The 18,778-nt window shown below is 40.4% G+C and overlaps 6 protein-coding genes across 6 annotated transcripts; 2 read left to right on the top strand and 4 right to left on the bottom strand. All coding sequences in view use genetic code 12, as the record gives it.

Annotated features, from left to right (window-relative positions):
• The first annotated feature begins 1,342 nt into the window (after positions 1–1,342).
• On the top strand, positions 1,343–2,103 carry RJT20DRAFT_15879 (uncharacterized protein). Its single transcript, XM_064919162.1, has one exon. The coding sequence runs from the start codon at positions 1,456–1,458 to the stop codon at positions 2,086–2,088; it is 633 nt and encodes a 210-aa protein (XP_064777476.1). The 5' UTR covers positions 1,343–1,455; the 3' UTR covers positions 2,089–2,103.
• Positions 2,104–2,118: 15 nt separating this feature from the next.
• RJT20DRAFT_4993 (uncharacterized protein) lies at positions 2,119–2,979 on the bottom strand (the record flags this gene model as incomplete). The annotated part of the gene is made up of 1 exon (XM_064920397.1): positions 2,119–2,979. One exon carries the CDS (start codon positions 2,977–2,979, stop codon positions 2,119–2,121), a length of 861 nt encoding a protein of 286 aa, XP_064777475.1.
• A 474-nt stretch (positions 2,980–3,453) lies between these two features.
• Positions 3,454–8,534, bottom strand: RPA190 (DNA-directed RNA polymerase I core subunit). Its single transcript, XM_064916306.1, has one exon. The coding sequence runs from the start codon at positions 8,480–8,482 to the stop codon at positions 3,554–3,556; it is 4,929 nt and encodes a 1,642-aa protein (XP_064777474.1). The 5' UTR covers positions 8,483–8,534; the 3' UTR covers positions 3,454–3,553.
• A 414-nt stretch (positions 8,535–8,948) lies between these two features.
• On the bottom strand, positions 8,949–13,044 carry RJT20DRAFT_113596 (tricalbin). Its single transcript, XM_064915794.1, has 2 exons — positions 12,924–13,044; positions 8,949–12,786 (listed from the first exon to the last, which is right to left on the bottom strand). The coding sequence occupies exons 1-2, from the start codon at positions 12,939–12,941 to the stop codon at positions 9,190–9,192; spliced, it is 3,615 nt and encodes a 1,204-aa protein (XP_064777473.1). The 5' UTR covers positions 12,942–13,044; the 3' UTR covers positions 8,949–9,189.
• Positions 13,045–14,432: 1,388 nt separating this feature from the next.
• Positions 14,433–16,387, top strand: RJT20DRAFT_15865 (uncharacterized protein). Its single transcript, XM_064919161.1, has one exon. It carries the CDS (start codon positions 14,770–14,772, stop codon positions 16,363–16,365), a length of 1,596 nt encoding a protein of 531 aa, XP_064777472.1. The 5' UTR covers positions 14,433–14,769; the 3' UTR covers positions 16,366–16,387.
• RJT20DRAFT_15864 (uncharacterized protein) lies at positions 16,388–18,727 on the bottom strand. The gene has a single exon (XM_064919160.1). It carries the CDS (start codon positions 18,520–18,522, stop codon positions 16,411–16,413), a length of 2,112 nt encoding a protein of 703 aa, XP_064777471.1. The 5' UTR covers positions 18,523–18,727; the 3' UTR covers positions 16,388–16,410.
• Between the last annotated feature and the right edge of the window lie 51 nt (positions 18,728–18,778).

Here is an 18,778-nt window from a genome sequence, read left to right as displayed (position 1 = left end):
ACGTACAGTGCATTGCTGGTATTCCGTCTTTGGTAGCGCTCCAGTCTTACACGATAACTCACTTCGGTATTCTCGTTTCCTTTTTATTGTGTGCTTTTCTTCACTACTAGCCCCGCTTAAAAACCATGCACTCATGTAAATGTGATTGCAATTGTAAGAAGCGTTATCATATCCACACCCACAAGCAAACCCTCTTGTTACCTGTGACGTCAATATGATATCCTCGTACTTTTACCTATTGACAGCGATCAGAAAAGATTAGAAATTTCAAAACTAGCACTATTTGTTGGTGTTGTTTCCCTAATTCTTTTCTCAATAAGAAGATTACAACCGCTAAAGCCTAATAATCATCTCCAGTCGCACTCTTTAGGGCACGTCTATTTGTAGTTCGTTTAATATTAACGACCAACTCGTTTTATTGAATTGTTCGATTCCATGGTTAGTCAGAAAATCTTACAGCTAAATAATTCTAGAGCTACTACTCAACTCGTCATCACTATAATTAGAACTGTAAATATTAATTCAATCCACCCTGCTGTGGTACATTACAATTAATTTTATAGTGACTAATTGAGTAAGAAGACTGATTTATATGGGGTTTGTTTCAAAGACGCCTAAACAAGAAAACTAAATAACTACATAATAAACTAGGATGGCGAATTCCTTATATAGACCAGCTCTCTCCGTTCTTGTAATTATCCCTGGTATCCTCGTATCGCGTAGGGAATCAGTGTTAAGTAGTAAATGCACCCCATAAAAGCTAGTTACAGTTCAAATCAATTTCTCGCTCAACCTTCCTCTTCCTCTTGTTCTCCCTCTCCCTCTCTCATCTACGCTCCAACAAAAATTAGTCCTTAAATTCCTGTGAGTTTTATATCACATGACTGTACTCACTCTGCTTCGTTTCTCTACTGCATGGTTGCCCTCTATTTACCCACTATTGCCCACTATTGCCCTGGATTGCCCTTCTCAACTTCCACAGTAAACTTCCGTTCCGCTTGTTTCGGCGTCTTCCCCAACATTGGCGGTTTGTGTCCCATCGCTCGTTCCAACATGGCACCGATAGGTCTCTCCATGTTGTCATCATATGATAGGATATGGGTTAATATCGTTCTACAAATATAGTACATACAGTATGATACAGTGGGAATTGGCAACCGCATTCCAACAATTTCGTTCGGTGTACTATTATTGTTGTGTTTGGCTATTGTAACCTGTGTTTGGTGCATGGTTGTAGTCGTAGTTAAGCCTCATGATCATTGATTCGTGAACGGTTGGTTGCTTTTGGCATTTTTGCATATTAGTATTTCATTCCTTATTATTATTAGTACTATTGTTGTTTCTTGCTGTCTGTTATTCTTTCATATATATAGATATATTCAATTGACATTAGACGCTCTATTCTAGCTTCTTCTTTCTCTATATAACAACAAAAAATCATCTCAATCCTCAGATATGTTCTTCTCTAATCCATTGATAACCTCCTCGCTAAGAAGATTCTCCGCAAAGAAGGCCTCTTCCGTCTTGACATCGAGGATTGCTAATGCCACCCGTTTCCCCAGCCAATTCCGTTCATTGTCGTTTAGATTCCCTGCCACAACTGCTCAGGTTGCCAGGGCAAGAACCGCCCAACAAACTCGCTCCTCGTTGTCGTTGTTAATAGGTTCCACCTGTTCCATAATCTTGATCAATGGACTTGCTAACCCCATCTTTAATGACGCGGCCGCCAAATTGCCTTTTGACCAATTGCAAGAAGTCTCGTTCAGACAAGTACCTGCTCCTGAGAAGACCTATAACACTTCTCGTTTCGGAGGAAGACTTGACTACGAAGAGTTAACCGTGGGTTCCGTGACTGGTTTATTTGTGGGTATTATTGCTGGTAAATTGAGTTCTGTTTTCTTATTCTTGTCTTTGGCCTCGTACTTCTTGGTGGAATTCTTGGAGTCGAGACATATCATTAACATTCCTTGGACCTACATTGTCAAGATAGGTAAAAACAGAATTGATATCAAGGAGATGGTCTTGAACAACCCAAGCTTCAAAATCTCCTTCGCTTTGTCCTTCTTAATCGCCGCATACAATATTTAGAGCATTATACGATCTGAAATACATTTATTATTAGGGTTTTTCTAAATGTTCCATTCTGTAGTGGATAAAGTAGTCCTCTAATGGGAATAGATACGTCAAGTTGTTGACAGGAATCACTTGTAGGCACTCTGGGCAACCCACACATACTCTTGTTTTTGGGCTCTTCTTTGGGGCGGGAAGCTTCACGTCTTCCGTCTCTCCCATTTCTTCTATATAATCAAAGCTATCGTCATAAAAGTCCTCTTCGTCAGAGAAAGTATCGTTAGGATATTCGTCCACCAGTTGCTCCTCCTCGAATTTGAACTTACCAACAAGAAGAGGCATCTGCATTATACTTCCATCATCACTAATCCCATGACAATTACTCAAATGGAGTTTATATTGAGGTTCCTCCAAAAACGTGATATCGTAGCAATATGGGCATAACATACTCTTGTGTGGGCCCTTCAACCTCTTTCTATGGCGGAAGTATTCCGGTTCATAAGGAGTAGTGCCGAAGTTCGGATTAATTTCATAGACGTAATTCTCATTGTGTCCCTTAAGTTCCACAAGTAGTATGGGACGTGAATAAGGTAGCTTTTCATTTAGAATCTTCTTTTGATATTTTCTGCGGTGTCTAACATCCTTAACACAGGGTGGGTCAAGCTTGTTGATATCAAGCAAACTATGAAGTAGGCTAAGAGAAGATGGAGTAGTGGTGATCCTCAGTTCTGCAACGGTAGTGATAGAGACATTGCTGTAATCAACATCCACTTTGTAGAAGTCATTTTTGAAAGGCCTTTTCTTATAAAATTGTAAGCCAGCAAATTTTACCTTCCTAGTAATTCCAACAGAAGGGCGTTGTCCTCCGTTGGTTCTTTTCAATGCCAGCTTCAAAGGCTGCGTCGTCATTGTTTCTCTGATTACTTTCTCTGATTACAATATTACAACTCCAGTCCAATATACGAAGAGAAATGCCCTTAAACTAATAAAAAAAAAATTTTATTCAGTGCAAGTTACACTCATACTCACATTAAAACTCATAGCATAATGTAAATTAAACATTGGATATAATAGCACTCTAAAAGAATTGTAGTTTCCCTATTCTTCAGTTGATTGCAAAATCATAGTTATGCGGAGCGAGTTTTGGGTGCGAAAAAATGCAGCATCTCGTTTGCTGCTTATGAACTCCAGGGAGTCTTCACAAAGTAGTACAAATGGCATTGAATTGATTGGGTTGGCATTTCCTGCTGGTCATTGGATATCTGATCACAAGAGTCTACTTTCACGAGAGTCTACCTTCATGAGAGTATACCTTCATGAGAGTATACCTTTTAGGACTTCCTTAGTTCAATATAATACCTAGAGTACCCACGGTACGTACGGTCAGAAATAATATACTTTTTTATTAATCTATATGCAATAAAACAATCTTGAAACAAATCTTGAAATAACAATATACAAACTCGATATGCTAATCGAATGATTAAGCTTTACCCATCTGAGCAAACACATCGAATGAACCTGTACCCACATTGGACAACTTACCCAACACAATACGAGCAGATGGAGACTCCAAGTCTTCACGTTCGCCATCCAAGACAGCCTTGGTCAAGAACTGACAGGTGGTTTCGTACGACATCTTCATGAATGCAGATGTGGAAGAGTCAATACCCTGTCTGTTGAAGGCCAAGTAAGTGCCTTCTCTGGTCATCATATCACCAAGCAAGTCCAAATGACGGCTGGAGACACTAATACCGTAAGTGTCGAAAACTCTGTAGATTTCATTAACAATGGTGTTTCTGGCAGCTTCAACACCATATGTTCTAAGAACAGCAGCAACATCATTAGATGTTATGTTGTTGACATCAATGAAGTCTTCTTGTTCCCACATGGCTCTGAAATTGACACCTTCAGTGGTCAAAATTCTTCTACCATTGGACTCTGGTTGTGGGTGGATACAACGTCCAATCTGTGGAATTTCACGGACAACAACCTTACGGCACAAGTCCTCGACGATGTTGACCATCAATAATTTCTGTGCTTCATTACCGTTCAAGTCCAATTTGAACTCACACCATTCACCATCTTCATCATCAAAGTTGAACATGGTAACCATGTTGTGAGAGGAAATGACCTCGGATTGACGATCCTTGGCACTTCTAGATAATTGCTTTGGATCTTGCTTCTTCTCTTCTTCCATTTCCTCATCAGAATCTTCTTCTTCAGAGGAGGAAGAGTCTGAATCGTCGTCATCGTCGGCCATCTCTTCATCGCTAGTCTCCTCAGCCTTCTTCATAGTTTCAATCTCATCATCATCTGGACCATCATAGGAGACAGCCTCCTTGCCCTTATTACGAGATTTCTCATCAGAAGCGTCTTCTTCATCGTTGAGCTCTGTGACCTTAGCAGAGATAGTCTCCAAATCAGTCTTACCGGCGGACTTACCCACTGCTGGCATAGAGTCTGGTCTCTTCTGCTTCTTGACTTCCTTGACAATCTGGGCCTCCAAGGCATGGATGAACTTGGATGTGATGACATCTTCCAAATGATCCTGGGAGATGTCATATGCCTCCTCGTACTCTTTACGGGTGTAGAACTTCAAGTTGATGACATAAGATCTTGAATTTGTTCCATCATCGGATGTGGATGTTGTTTCTGTTACTACGACCTTATCAATAAATTCCGACAAAACTACTCTAGCCACTGACTTGCAGAAGGCATCTGCTTGGTCGTCAGTGACATCGTTCAAAATAGGTAAAGTCATTTGTGGTGTCTTGATAGCAGCAGAAGCGGTCATGATAATTTCTCTCATACGTGGTATACCCAACGTCACATTGGCGGCACCGTGACCAGCAAAGTGGAAAGTGTTCAATGTCATCTGTGTGGAAGGCTCACCAATAGACTGAGAGGCAATAATACCAACAGATTCACCAGGGTTAATCAATGATCTCATATACTTCAATTGCATCAATGCTCTGAATTTCTTTTCGGTTAACTTACCAGTTGTCTTAGCCTCTTCCTTGGATTTGGCGAACAAATCGCTGCTAGAGCTGACGAAGTCATCCAACTTCTCTTGGAACTTCTCTGAAACCGATCCCAAGTACTTAGCTGGGTTGTAAACAGACAAGACTGGGTCATATTTGAGAGTTTGTTCATAATGAGGCAACTTGGCCTGTTTCTTCATGTTCTTACGAACCTTCTTCGAGTATTGTAAAGCTGTCTCAGTATCCAAGTGATGAGTCAACTCACCTGGGTTGTACTTGGCCAACAAAGCGTCGTAGTTCTCAGCACAGAATTTAAATTGGTTCATGTGCGATTGCTTGGTGGTGTCAATGGAGTCTCCACCATACAAGAACTGAATTAAGGTTCCGTCACCGTCTCTAACAGAGTTATCATAAGAAACGTGAACTCCCTCTAATTGCTTGGTCAAACAACGTTGCAAATAACCAGATCTAGAGGTCTTAACAGCAGTATCAATCAAACCTTCACGACCAGCCATACAATGAAAGTAATATTCTTGTGGTCTAATACCAGAGTAGAAACGACCCTTAATATAACCACCAGCTCTAGCATCAGTCTCGAATGGCTTGAAAGATGGCAAAGTCTTACCAGAAACCATAACAGGCACTCTTCTACCTTCCAAAGCTTGTTGTCCTAAAAGACACATAATCTGCGAGACGTTAACGTTCGAACCCTTGGCACCAGATAATGCCATCGCTTGCATGGAGTTGTATGGGAAACGCTTCATTGTTCCATCTGGGACACACTTAGAAACGACTTGAGAAGTAATCGTATTCACCTTAGATTGAGTAACGGCATCCAATATACCCAACTTGTTATCATCACGCAAAATCTCTTCTAAACGTCTCAATAACTCTGGATCATGATTGCTAGTTTCTTTGGAGTCCAAGTTTGTGACTTCAGTGGCAGCAACTCTTCCGATGTCTACAGATTGCTTTAAGATCTCTCTTCTCCAGTTGTTACCCTCGTCTGTCAATCTTAAGTCATCCATACCACAAGTAAATGCTGTCATCATAATGTAGTTGGTAAAAAGTCTACCCAATACACTCAAAGCTTTACCTGCAACATCAGTGCCATAGACTTCGTGTAAGGAGTGAACAATACCAAATTGAGTAGCACCATATTGAGATTTATCCAAGATACCACAGATCAACTCACCATTCTTGAAGATAACTTCATTTTCGTTGGAGCCTTGACCCCAGTATTCATTCTTAACCTTATTCTTGGATACCAAGTTGACACCTGGAACATTGACTGGAGTGATATTCAATAAAATGGTGGTAATAACTTGTTTACCAGTCCACAAAGGTTCTGGCTTGAAAATTGCTGGTGGAACTGTAACAATCTTGCTTCTTGTGCTGTGACCATCTTCCGGTCTGATACAGCCATAGATTAATTGTTGATAGATTTCTCTTGTGAAAAAAGAGTCCTTGCTAGTTAACCACACACCGGCAGAAATGTGATCCTGGATCAAGCCTCTCAATGGAGAACCAGAAGTAGGTGTGATATACTGCGAATCAGTGTTAGCCAAGTTCAATGCTTCAGCCTTAGCGTTCTCGTTCTGTGGGAAATGCATATTCATCTCATCACCGTCGAAATCAGCGTTATAAGCACCAGTGTTGGCATAATGCAATCTCAAAGTCTTCTCACCAGGTAAAACTCTCACTTTGTGACCCATCATAGAGGCCTTGTGCAATGTTGGTTGACGGTTCATAATCACCACATCCTTGTTCTTTATATGTCTGTACACCTTCTTATTAATGACAGTAGCTCCGTTAGAAGGGGTTAAGAGCTGGTTGGCAATAGTTTTACGTTGTTCCAAGGTCATTCCAATTAAAGATACCAAAGAACCATCCTCGTTCTGAACTTGAATAGCACCAGGCCACTTATCTGGGCCGTTTATCACAGCCTTTCTTAATTCTGCTGCGTTGTGGGCAGTTACTGGCTCAGGGTATGTCAACTTGGTTGCGAAAACTGGTGGAACACCAATTTCATTTGTCTCCAACATGGGATCGGGAGAAATAACAGAACGAGCAGCGTAATTCACCCTCTTACCCATCATGTGCTTTCTGAACAAACCCTCCTTCTTCTCCAATGCTTGTTTGATACCTGGGTTAGGCACCTTTCCGGCTTGTGCATTTTGATTCTTGGTGGAGTCAATAAATGCATTTACGTCATTTTGAAGAGTAACAAACGAGTTCATTAATCTGTTGAAAACAACCTTTCTCTCGTCAAGAGAAATCTTACCCTTAACCAAAGATGAGATTTGATCGTTCAAATCTCTAATCAACAAGGCAGTTTTCAAGATATTAGATAACAACTCGTTTTGGGAGTTCTCGTGAATCTCGTCACCGAGCTTAGATGGTAATCTAAATCTGGTTGGAGGGACTAAGAGTGACTGTCTGAAGAAAATGTCAGCAGAAACATTTTCAGTCTGGTACGGTCTCAGGTGGAAAACCATCTGTATGATATTTTGCTCATTGCTGAAAACAGACCTGAGGATGTTTCTGATCTCAGTAGACAACACGTACTTTGAACCACCCTTATGCTTAATGTTTGGAATGCTTTCTCCAGAATTGGAGTTAGTTGTAGAAGCTCCGCTTCTCAACATATCTGGACGGTTCAAGCCCTTGACTCTGTTATTGGTTATCTGTTTATCGGTCAAGGAGTTTTCGAAGATTTTAGTGAATCCATCCTTTCTGAAGGTAGGAGAGTACATCCCACAGTTGTCACACTTTGGTCTACTCAAAAGTCTCTTGTAGAAATCGTGAATAGTAGATTTTCTTTCTTCTCCCACAGTAGCGGTAATAACACCTTGTTCATTGGTTCTGCCTTCACTGAGTGCTTTGGCAATGGCTGTGTTAACGAATAATTCACGGCGTTCCATCAATTCCTTCTTAGCCTTGTGGTCTAAATTGCTAGAAGAGTCTCCTTCTTCGTCGTCGTCATCACCAACCTGAGAACCTTTGGCATACATGTTCTCCAATTCAACACACTCTAAGAGCAAACCGTACTGGATCAAACGTAAAGTACATTTGTATTTGTGAACTTCCAAAGCATTCAACTTGAAGTGATGACAGTAGAGACAGGACGATCTCAACAAGATGTACAACTGGTTGAAGAAGAGAGGGTTATACACTGGAACTGGGAGCTCAATGTGTCCCAAATGTCCCGGACAGAACTTTTCGTCCAATCCACAAGTGGTACAGACGTTTCTAAGAAACGCTCCCAAAGCCAAATCGTAGAGACCAGAGCTTATAGGATGTCCCAAGTTGTCGAAAACCGTGGGATTGGTGATCTGCTTGGCGGACAATTTTCTGATTTCATTGTCCGACAACACACCAAAATCCACAGAAGTGATTTCAGAACCTACTGGCTTGGAGATATCCATGGTTGCAGTATTGGTTCGTGTATTCGATGCTTCGACTTTCTATCAGACGAATCGATGGTTTTTGATTATTCAAATCTTAAAATATTTCAGAGAGCTGCTCATCGAAAAAAATCTTTTGACATAATCACGTGAATGGAATCACGCGACAATTTTTGTATGTTCTCTGATAGAGAAGTGTAGTTGAGTAGTTAAGTAGTGGGAGGGAATAATGCAGTGTGAAGGTGGTTTGCTGTTTTAATGGATCAAAGAAATCTGTTACGTTATGTGAAGTTAATTATGTGATGTTAAGTATATCCTTCCTCTCCTTTTTTTTTTAATTATTGACAGTATTTAAAGACTAGTACTTTAGAAGAGTTCTCTGTTCCTACAAATAAAAAGCGTCGAGTGAAAGGAAGCAGAACCGTTCCGCTTTAGGAAAGAATAAAAAAAAGGCTGCGAAAGAATCTTTTATGGATAAGGTTGGAGAAGGGCATCAAATAGGATGTATTATTATATATTATATATATTAAAAGAAGCCCTAGTAGATAAAGCCAAGTAGCAGTTTCTCCTTCATTTACATATAAGATAAGATAAGTAACTACATCACAAATTGTTACCTCTTGTCAGGAAAGTGGAACATTATTAACAAACAGTGAAACAAAAATACATATAATATACAAAATAACCGGAATTTTACTGTCTTCAAGCCAAGGACTCGAGAAGTTTATTTAATCGGAAGAAGATGACTTTCCTAAGCTCAATCCCTTTTTGAAGACTTTAACACCTCCTCCAAGACCCTTACCGATAGTGCCAACACCCTTCACGACTCCTTTACCAGCACCAATACCAACACCTCCAACGGCACCAAAAGCGCCACCAATGTTGGTGGTACTGTTACGTCTAACGTTGATGACAACTTCCTTCTTGAAAGAGAACTTCAAGTAAACATTACCACCGTCACCACCTTCTTCGGCTTCCAAAGGAACTTTGTATTCGTCATGTGAATTGAAATCAACATCTGATAATTTGAAAAAACCAATACCAAGTAAGTCATCCTGTTCTGGACCTATGTCCCAATCCATGGCAACAACCTTGAGAACTGAGTCATACTTATTAGCGACTTGGACTTCGCCTGTCTCTCCAAATGTTGGATCAAGGGTCTTTTTGACCTTCTTAGTCTTAAAGAAAAAGTCCTTGTCTGTGTTCAAGTAGAGCTCGATGTATGGGTCGGACTTTCCACTTCTGTCTGCAGCAATCAAGTTTTCTGCACGAACCACTTCCACAGACAAGCGACCAGAGTTGTTAACCGAATCTTGTGGTGGAATTCCTTCTTCATAGAGTACGGGGATCCAAGAACATTGAATATTGAACGAAAAGGACTCCCCATCACCCATAAATTGGATCTTGTTTGCCTTAGAATATGAGTTTTTCAACAACTGCAATGTTGGGATGGTAGTTTCGGCAATAGCCTTCTCCGCTCTACTATTATCTTTGTTTTTTGTAACCCTGAAAGTAGTCAGCGACCAATCAAGCTCTTTAATAACAACATCGCCTGTAGCACCAATTTTAGTCTGTTTCTGCTCCAACTTGGGAGTAACAAAGTCATCGTAACCATGGTTATCAAAGAAAGCTTGGATATATACGCCATTCTTGCTAAGTTTGGCATCAATAAATTCGTAAACAAAAACACCACTCTTGTAGTTGACCAACTCTTCCAAGGATAATCTCAACTTAGAACCGTGATCCTCTACCGCCTCTTCCTCAGCTTGAGGTACTGGTTCTGCTTTCTTTCCTTCCTTCTCAGCGGCAGCTGCTTTCTCGGCGGCTTCCTTTTCGTTGGCCTTCTTCTCCTCTTCTTCTTCTCTGTAGTCCTCTAAGGTCATAACAGGTAAAGTAGGATAAAATGACAATGAGTATGTAACCAGACCCTTAGGACCTTTTCTATGTATCAATCTGGAATTTCTCTTCTTGTGGTCAATGTACTCGACATATTTACCACTTTCATCTTTTCTGATAATATCATTCAATCTAACATCAAAAGCACCCAAAGTACGATCTGGAGAGTGTCTCTCAACATCCATAACATCAATAGTTAACTTCTGGTTAGGAGACGTGACTGTAACGTAATGAACCTCGTTCCATGTAGGGTTCAATGTAGAGTCGCACGCGACAGTTCTGGCTCTTTGGAAACCGTTCACAAGTAATCTAGCATAAGGATCAACTTTTCCAATAGATTCCAAGTTACGCAAATCTTCTGCCTTTTCAATACTGACTCTCACAGTACCGATTGGTGGTGTGTATCCACGAGATCCTTCAGCGTATTCGAGGTTAACAGGCTTCCAGGAGGCTGAGACTCTAACTTCACCACCCTTTGCCAATGGGAACCACGTTTGATCAACCTGTGTAGCATCAATGAGCTCGTTCAAAGAAGCAAGGATCTGGCCCACAACCTTGTCATCCTTATCCTTGACAAGGATTTTAACCTTGGCCTTGGACCTGTTATCGACGATTCTTTCTGTGTTGGAATTCCAACTAGGAGTGTTGGTTTTCTTTTGTACAGAGGTAGTCAAGATAAGGTCCTTATTGAAATACAACTCGGCGTAGGTAGTAGCAGGTTTAGAGCCTCCTGACTTCAAGTGTCTGGCTTCAGCAATCTCAATTCTTGCTATACCAGTATTCAAATCTGGAGGTGGAATAACGGCACCATCTGGACTCTTTTCAGCTTCAATAGTTGGCATGTAGTGTAAGCCAAAGAGTAATTCACCAACAGGTTTGTTATTTCTAATGAATGGAGCTGAGATACCTGATTGTTTTGGGTCATCTAAAAGCGATTCAAGATCGAATTGGATTGTTCCAACTTGTCTATCTTTTCTGAAATCGTTGAAGTCTACTACAGTAATGTTCAAAGGTTCCGACAAAGACTTGACGAGGATATGAACGGTTTCCTTCCAACATGGAGTGTTAGTGTCATCCTTAATTGATGTCTTGGCCAAAACTTCTTTCTTAAAGCCGAAGGTCAAGTATGGGTCTAGAGTATTACCAATAGTAGTAAAACCCTTAAGTCCCCTAGCGGAGTCAGCGGTTATAGCAAGAACACCAATGGAGGAGTCCAAGGCATTACCAGCAAGCAATTGTTGAATGTTCAACTGGAATGATAAAGGAGCAAAGAGTACTGACCCAACATATTTCTTAACCATCTCATTGATAAAAGGATACAAACCTGGGAATGATAAGACTTCCCAGATAAAAGGAGATTCACTTAAAATCTTGGAATTGAAATCAAATTTAGGAGCCTCGAGCATGCTAACGTTAATAGTTTCGACATGTGGGAAGGAAGACATCATTCTCATACGAATTCTTGCCAATCCGCTGAAGGAGACATCAGAAACAACTACAGGAATGGTGATACCGAAGATTTCAGCCTTAACGACAAGACGCTGATTGACCTTATTCTTCAATTGTTTGGTGTTTGCATCAGCCAACGAGTTTGGGGTGAAAGAAAACCCCCAGTCCATGACAACAACGTCATCATTGGTTCCATGGAGTGTCTTCACACAATCCACACGTGGTGGCTTGGTACCAGCACTAAAACTATCAATCCAAAGACTTTTGACAAAAGCTGGAGCAGGAGATGATGCCAAAATAGGATTTACTTGCTCGCATACAATTTGGGAAATAGAAGGTTCCAAAAAGATCCAGAATTTTTCCAAGAAGTTGTTGGACCAATCCATAGTTTCAAAGTCCGTTTCAATTGTCTTAACGGAAAATTCTCTTTGTGCCTGTTCCCTCAAGTAGACTCTATATTTCTTGACTGAGGCTCTGTACAACACAGCAAAAACAACCATCACGAAGAAAAGAGGGGCTACTGAGAAACGGAACCATCCTATAATCCATGAAAGCAACGCTCCCACCACAAGATAACCTGTATTATGGTACCAGTCACCGAAGACATATCCAGGTAAGTATTGGTCAAACACAGAAGACTTCGATAAAAGATCCACTGCTTCGTCATCCTCTGTTAAGGCATCGTCGTGTTCCCAATGACCGACTTCTTTCCATCCGCGGAACGTTGGTTGTCCTGGTTGTCTTGGTAAGGGTTTTGTTTTAACATTACTAAGATCAAAGTCTTCACTCGGTTTGAGGTCTAACACACTAACAACAGACTTGTTTCTGTCCTTCTGTTTTGGAGCAGGAGTTTCGACAATTGCTGGTGCTGGCTTTTCGATGGTAGCATTTGGGTTAGGGGCTACAGTGTCTCCCTCAAAGGTGTCTGGTAATGGTTGACCGGCATCCAATTGTTCAGGAGGCTTTATGGTCTCGATTGGCTGTTTGATGTTAGTAAGAAGGACCAAGCTTAAAGCTGTCCATCCAAATGCTGTGGTGAAACTATCTTCATCGAGACGAGTTTCATTGACGACAGTCCATTTAGACGCTGTATACTGGAACTGTAATGGATACGTACATTCACAGTTTTCGACATCTGGTCAATTGAGCTCCAGGAATCTTGTGGAGCGTTCTAGTGTCTTGTCGGTGTGAATTGAATGCTAATAACACTAACCGCTGTGGAATAACACCAATCTATCACTATCAATAAAGTGGTGTCTGGTTCCTGAAATGTCAATGCTAGCAAGATCCAGGGCTGAAGTGAAATTCAGTCACGTGAGAGAAAGGAGTCGGAAGTAGTCAAGGAAACTAAACAATGAACAGACAGAAGTTGAGGCATTCAGTACCGGAAGTGAGCACATTTTTTTTTTTGACGGGCTTTCTGGAAGGAATGCGATGCGAGTGTTCCTGCGCGTGGAAGGAGGTGGTGACGAAGAGAGAGAGGAGGGGGAGCGACAGGGAGAGAGTCGGTGGAGATAGGGAGGATGGGTAAGATGGGTGAGATGGGGAGTATAGCAAGGGAATGGGAGTCAGGTGTTAGGTTTAGAAATTGTGGGTGTTTTGGTTTGCGATGGTGTGAGATAGTGAGGTGGAGTGGGGGGCGTATGGGTATTCGGTTGTAGAGCAGTAATTCTGATAAATTCTGAAAAATAATCTCATTAGTTGCTACGGTATGGTATTTGCGCCACGTTAGGGTACAGATGTGGTGGGAGATAGGCAACAGGGACGGAAATAGTAGTCTTCTGAGAACTACTTACACTTTAGGCGGAAATTTGGGCTACGGAAAAGAGACAGAAATGAAGTTGAATGCCATTTGGCTCGTGAAGCAAAGATGGTGATTGTAGAGGTTTTGAGCTTCCATTATCCGTATTTCCTCGTTTTGCACCCACTTCTAACAAAAGGAACCGCATATTTGACTTATCACTTCTCTAAAAAGTCTTAAACGAAATCTCCCTGATGCAAATAGACGAACTGAAATAAGACGTTGGACTCCAAGTTCTCGTATTATCATGTGTCCCAAAGGAGAAATTAGTAAAATTTTGTTCATTTTTCGCAGTAATTGGAAATGGCTTCCGGATATATGTATGAGCCCATAACCAAACCCTTTATTGTAAGAAATGGTTTAAATTACATGTTCAATTCTTACTCTATCCTATGGATGGAAAGCATAATGGCCGAGAAAAGTCTTAATTGAATCTCTGCCATAGGCATATAGACCATACCAGAGCTGAAATAATCAAAATAATCAATTCCAGGAATAAAAGGGCCCAGAACTTCATGTTAACCAGGAGCACACTGACATAACAGCAAAATGCGTGGACGGAATACCGAACGCCGTTCTCTTCCACCTCCACCTCCACATACTAACATTTTCCCGTAACCCATAGCCAATAAGCTATTCATTACCAAGACTCCATCTCCCAAGAAAATATGCCATGCCAGTGAACAATACTTAAAATTGTTGCCACGCCGCACGTTGCTGCACAGATCGCTTATTTCAGGTTTTAGGTTATGTTCTTATCATCATAGCGGAAACCCATCGACATTCTCAAGCCCCTTTCTATAGAGATTGCATATGTAGGTTGAACTTTTAGTAGAATTATATTTCACAATTATATTTTAGTACAATTATATAAATATATTATATCTACATCGAAGAGACGTTAGGGTTGTGCTTATATTAGAACTTTGTATTTATTTTTTGTAGGTATTGGTGATTCTAATACTACTTGAACCTAAAATAGTTTACTGAAGAGCACTGAAATTAGCTACCGTGCCCTTGTGAAGGGGGAAGCCTTAGTGAAATTATCTTGCTTTTATCTTGCTTTTCGTTAATAGCGAATTTCTTGGAAAATCATCATATTCCAATTATTTCGTACTTTGAATCAGGTATAGACATCTAAGGATAAACTGAAAGAGAACAGATGGAACACTTGAACGGGTCAAGCCTTTCTCATTTGGACAGCAAGAACAATCAGGGTGTGGCTTCTAGCACAGAGGATGTATTTGTCGAAGAAGAAGACTTGCTCGATAATTCGGATGTTGCTGTGGTCATAGAAGAAGCTGCTGTTGGCGTTGCTGAGGACAGAGCAGGTGAATTGACGGACTCAGAAGGAGAGGATGAATTCATCAGAAAGTATGGTGAAATAAACTTCTTGTATATTAGAAAACCAAGAGAGTCGGTGTGGTTCGTTAGACCACATGCTTTGAATTACTTCAAAGATGGTATATTGTACCGTACTAAAGGTGAGAGAACCTCAGAAAAGGCAGAGTTGTTCTTGGATTTAATGTATGTGGCCATCATAGCCAACTTAGCTGGAGAAGCTACGGCAAATGCCAGTGGAGCAGCCTTACTAAAATATATTTTGCTCTTCATCCCAGCATGGATTATTTGGGCCGATGTCAAGGATTTCGTGAACTACTATTACAATGAAGATTTGTTCCAAAGAGTATGTTTGATTTGGTATTTGGTCCTTTTGGTGCTCTTTGCTAATAGTCATTACGACGTGTTGAAAGACCCCAGGGGAGCTGCAATTACCATTGTCCCGTATATGCTTTGCAGATTGACACTAGCAGCTACATTGGTGGTGTACTCTTGCTACATTCCGGAGCTTAGGTTTCAGCAAAGAGTTTATGCTGCCAGCATCCTTGTCACAACATCTCTCTGGATCCCAGTGATATTCTTATCCACCAGAGGAAAGATTGGAATGTCAATTGCAATCTTTGTATTGGAACAATTGTCCTTCATGACCATTCACCATCCCATTTTCAAAAAGACCTTCAAATTGAGAACATCAACAGCTTTGAATATCGAGCATGAAGTTGAGAGGTTCTCCGTGTTCTTCACCATCGCTATCGGTGAATTCTTGTATAAAATAGTCGCTACTGGTCCCTTGGGAATTGGTTTTAGTACAAAATTCTTAAGAGCCATCTTCATGTTACTTATTGCCTACATCCTATTCTGGATATATAATTATGGATCTACAGCCAGAAAAGCAGTACATGCGCTCAGACACAGTGGAGTAACTGCAATCCTCTTTATCTACGCCCATTTGCCATTGATTGCAGCCATTGTTCTAGCTGCAGATGCTGGTGGAGACTTAGTAGAATTGGATATTACAAACTTACACAGAAAGCAGCATCACGGGGAAGAAGGGTCTGTATTTGGACACGAGGAGCTTATAGCGAGAGAAGAAGAGAGTGAGCATAACATGTATGCTCTAGCTTTCTTCTTTGGGGGAGGTCTTGGTGTTGCTATGATATGTTTAGGAGTATTAGGTCTATTGGATGTTAGCCGCGATCCTCCAGGGACTTTTGTACTTTCAAGGTTTTGGCGTGTTATTTGGAGAGTTCCGGTTGGTCTTATCATAGCATTGCTCCCATTTGCAGAATTGAACTCAAACATATTAATGGGAGTAATTTTTGCGATACTTGCTGTATTAATTGTTTTTGAGAGTATTGTATCGACTCCCAAGGATTTCTTGATTGATAAGAAGATTCAGCCTACAATTGCAGCCTAGATAGTGATAGTATATTACAGTATTGTATGTACAAGCCGTAGGTCCTTACCCTACAATATCTATTAAGTCAACCAAGAACCCTTTCTTGATATAGTTAATTTCATCAATCGTATAAATCTCTCTGGAGCTCGTCGAGTAATTGTTTCGTTCAATTGGTCCACGAACATTTGCTACTCGTTCTCTTACTTCTTCATAAAGCTTTTGAATCTGTCGAAGAAGATCATCTATTGTTTCGCTGTTTTCGGTGGTTTTACTTCTCCTGAGTGTTGCCATAAAAGCATGATATATGGACGAAATGACAGAATCTGATAATTTAAAGAACCCTCCACGATCAACTGGAATATTGAGGTCCGGCTGCTGGATTAAATGACTGTCAATGAAGTTCTTAAGTTGTGGCGAAATCAGGATTTTTTCTAATTTCGAGAAGTTTCCATTTGTTCTGAATAGCGATGTATCTTCCGACAAATTGTAGAAATAATCATGCATGCTTATTAGTTTACTAGTGACTGTCACAAGGTCATGTAGTTGCCAACCCTCGTCTTGTGAGCTCTCAAACTTCTTGAAAACCAATTGGTAAATTCTAGTAGTTGCTGGGAGTTTATAATATGTTTCCATGAAGTTGATCAAGTAGTTGACTTTAAGGAAGCTATTCCTCACAAGTGATGTTGGCTGGCAATATGCGGATATTAAAGCCTTAAATGTAGATTCTGTGGGCAAAATTGTAAAAGATATTTCAATATCATGGGTAATCGCTTTAAGATTGCTGAACATCGAAAATAGTTTTCGGTATGCTAACTTGTCTTCTGGTGTCATTTGCTTATACACGAGAGCTTCTGATTCATCAATTTGCAACTCTGGAGTTTCTTGTAGGAATAATTGAGAAACAATACGTTCAGCTAATTCTAAATTGCCCGCTACACATAACGATTTGATGACAGTATTGACAAGATTTATGTCTAGGTTCATCAAGCCATTAGTTGCTTCAATCGTTGAGAAATAATTGTCAATGCCATACTTCGAGACGTATTCCGGTGACGAGAAATGCTCCAATAGCAATGTAAACGTTTTTGAATCTGGCTCTGCTATTCTCTTCACATTTTGTTCTTCTCCAACTATGGCAGATAGACCAAAGGAGGAAAGGATATCTTTTAAAATGTCTTCATTATAATGTCTTATTGCATGCAATAAAAATACATTCAAACTACTGGTCTGTATCTTTCCATACTTCAACTTCAATGATTTCCTTAAAGCATCGTAGGTTCCGAGGTCAAAATCATGATACAAGTTTGGCGTCACGCTTATGCCTTGTTCCTTTAGGCGCTCTACCGATTCGTGTAGCTTTCTTATTATAGGATAGCGATCTTTGAAAAATGTGTAGAAAATGATTTGATTATGTTCTTCCAATGAGATTTCTAGCCCACACTTTTGGCAGTCTTCCACTATTCTAGTGACCATTCTCACGTACTCTTCCCTCTTGTTTAACATCTGATTGAAATATTCGAAGTATCGATATGGATCTGCGCCTTGTACATTCAACAATGATATTATGTTTGGTTTGACGAAATCATGCTTGTTAAATAGAAATCGACTCAAGAAATCTTTGAATTGATCTGGCGGCAAGTAGAACGGCTGAGGCGAAGGTAATTCGTAGAAGGCTCCAAACAACTTTTCATGATTTACAGACTCATATTTGGCTAAAGTTGATGGAATATCGAGTGTCTTGTTGATATTATTGATACTGAGAGCTGTAGAAGATACCTTCTTCAAGGGGTATAAGCATTTAGTAAACCTGGAGAGTGATGATATGGCCGAGTCGGGCAATTTCAATCTGTGCTCCTTAAGAAGCTTGGTTCTCAGCTCTTCTATGGATTCGGTACGGGTCAATGATGCCAAATTACAAGAGTTAAGTTTATTCCAAATATTCTGTTTTACTACTAAGTACTCTTGATCCCTCGCTATTCCAAGCCTTTCACTGAGCTGCTCATTGTGCTTATCAATCAACATATCTACCGTACTTAATAGAGAACCAGAACTGTTCTCTTGTGAACTTTTCACTTTTTGGATGAAGCAATTCACCGATTCCTCCAAGCGAAGTGAAGATGACGGCAAATTTTGTCGTATTCGACAAGACGTCGCAAGAGACCTAACCACATTCATCCCGGTCTTCTCCTCTCTATTAATACGTATTGAAATGAATAATGAATAATGAATTAATGCAAATAGTATTAAATAGTCTTTCCATGGTAGCTTGCATATAACCTTTAATCACTCTGTTAATGGAGCTGCATATACACCATTCGCTAACTATCGGAAAGAGATGTTACACGAGTTGTCATTAATTGGGACAATTGTAGACTTTTCTTTGGTAAATAGTTGGGTAGGCACTTGGAGAGGACATTTAAGTTTTGTGGCG

The sequence above is a fragment of the Scheffersomyces xylosifermentans genome (assembly GCF_036884685.1).
Source record: "Scheffersomyces xylosifermentans strain CBS 12540 chromosome Unknown RJT20scaffold_1, whole genome shotgun sequence".
Classification (NCBI taxonomy): Eukaryota; Fungi; Ascomycota; class Pichiomycetes; order Serinales; family Debaryomycetaceae; genus Scheffersomyces; species Scheffersomyces xylosifermentans.
The sequence above is the reverse complement of the archived record's forward strand: the minus strand, read 5'-3'. Positions and strand labels throughout refer to the sequence as shown.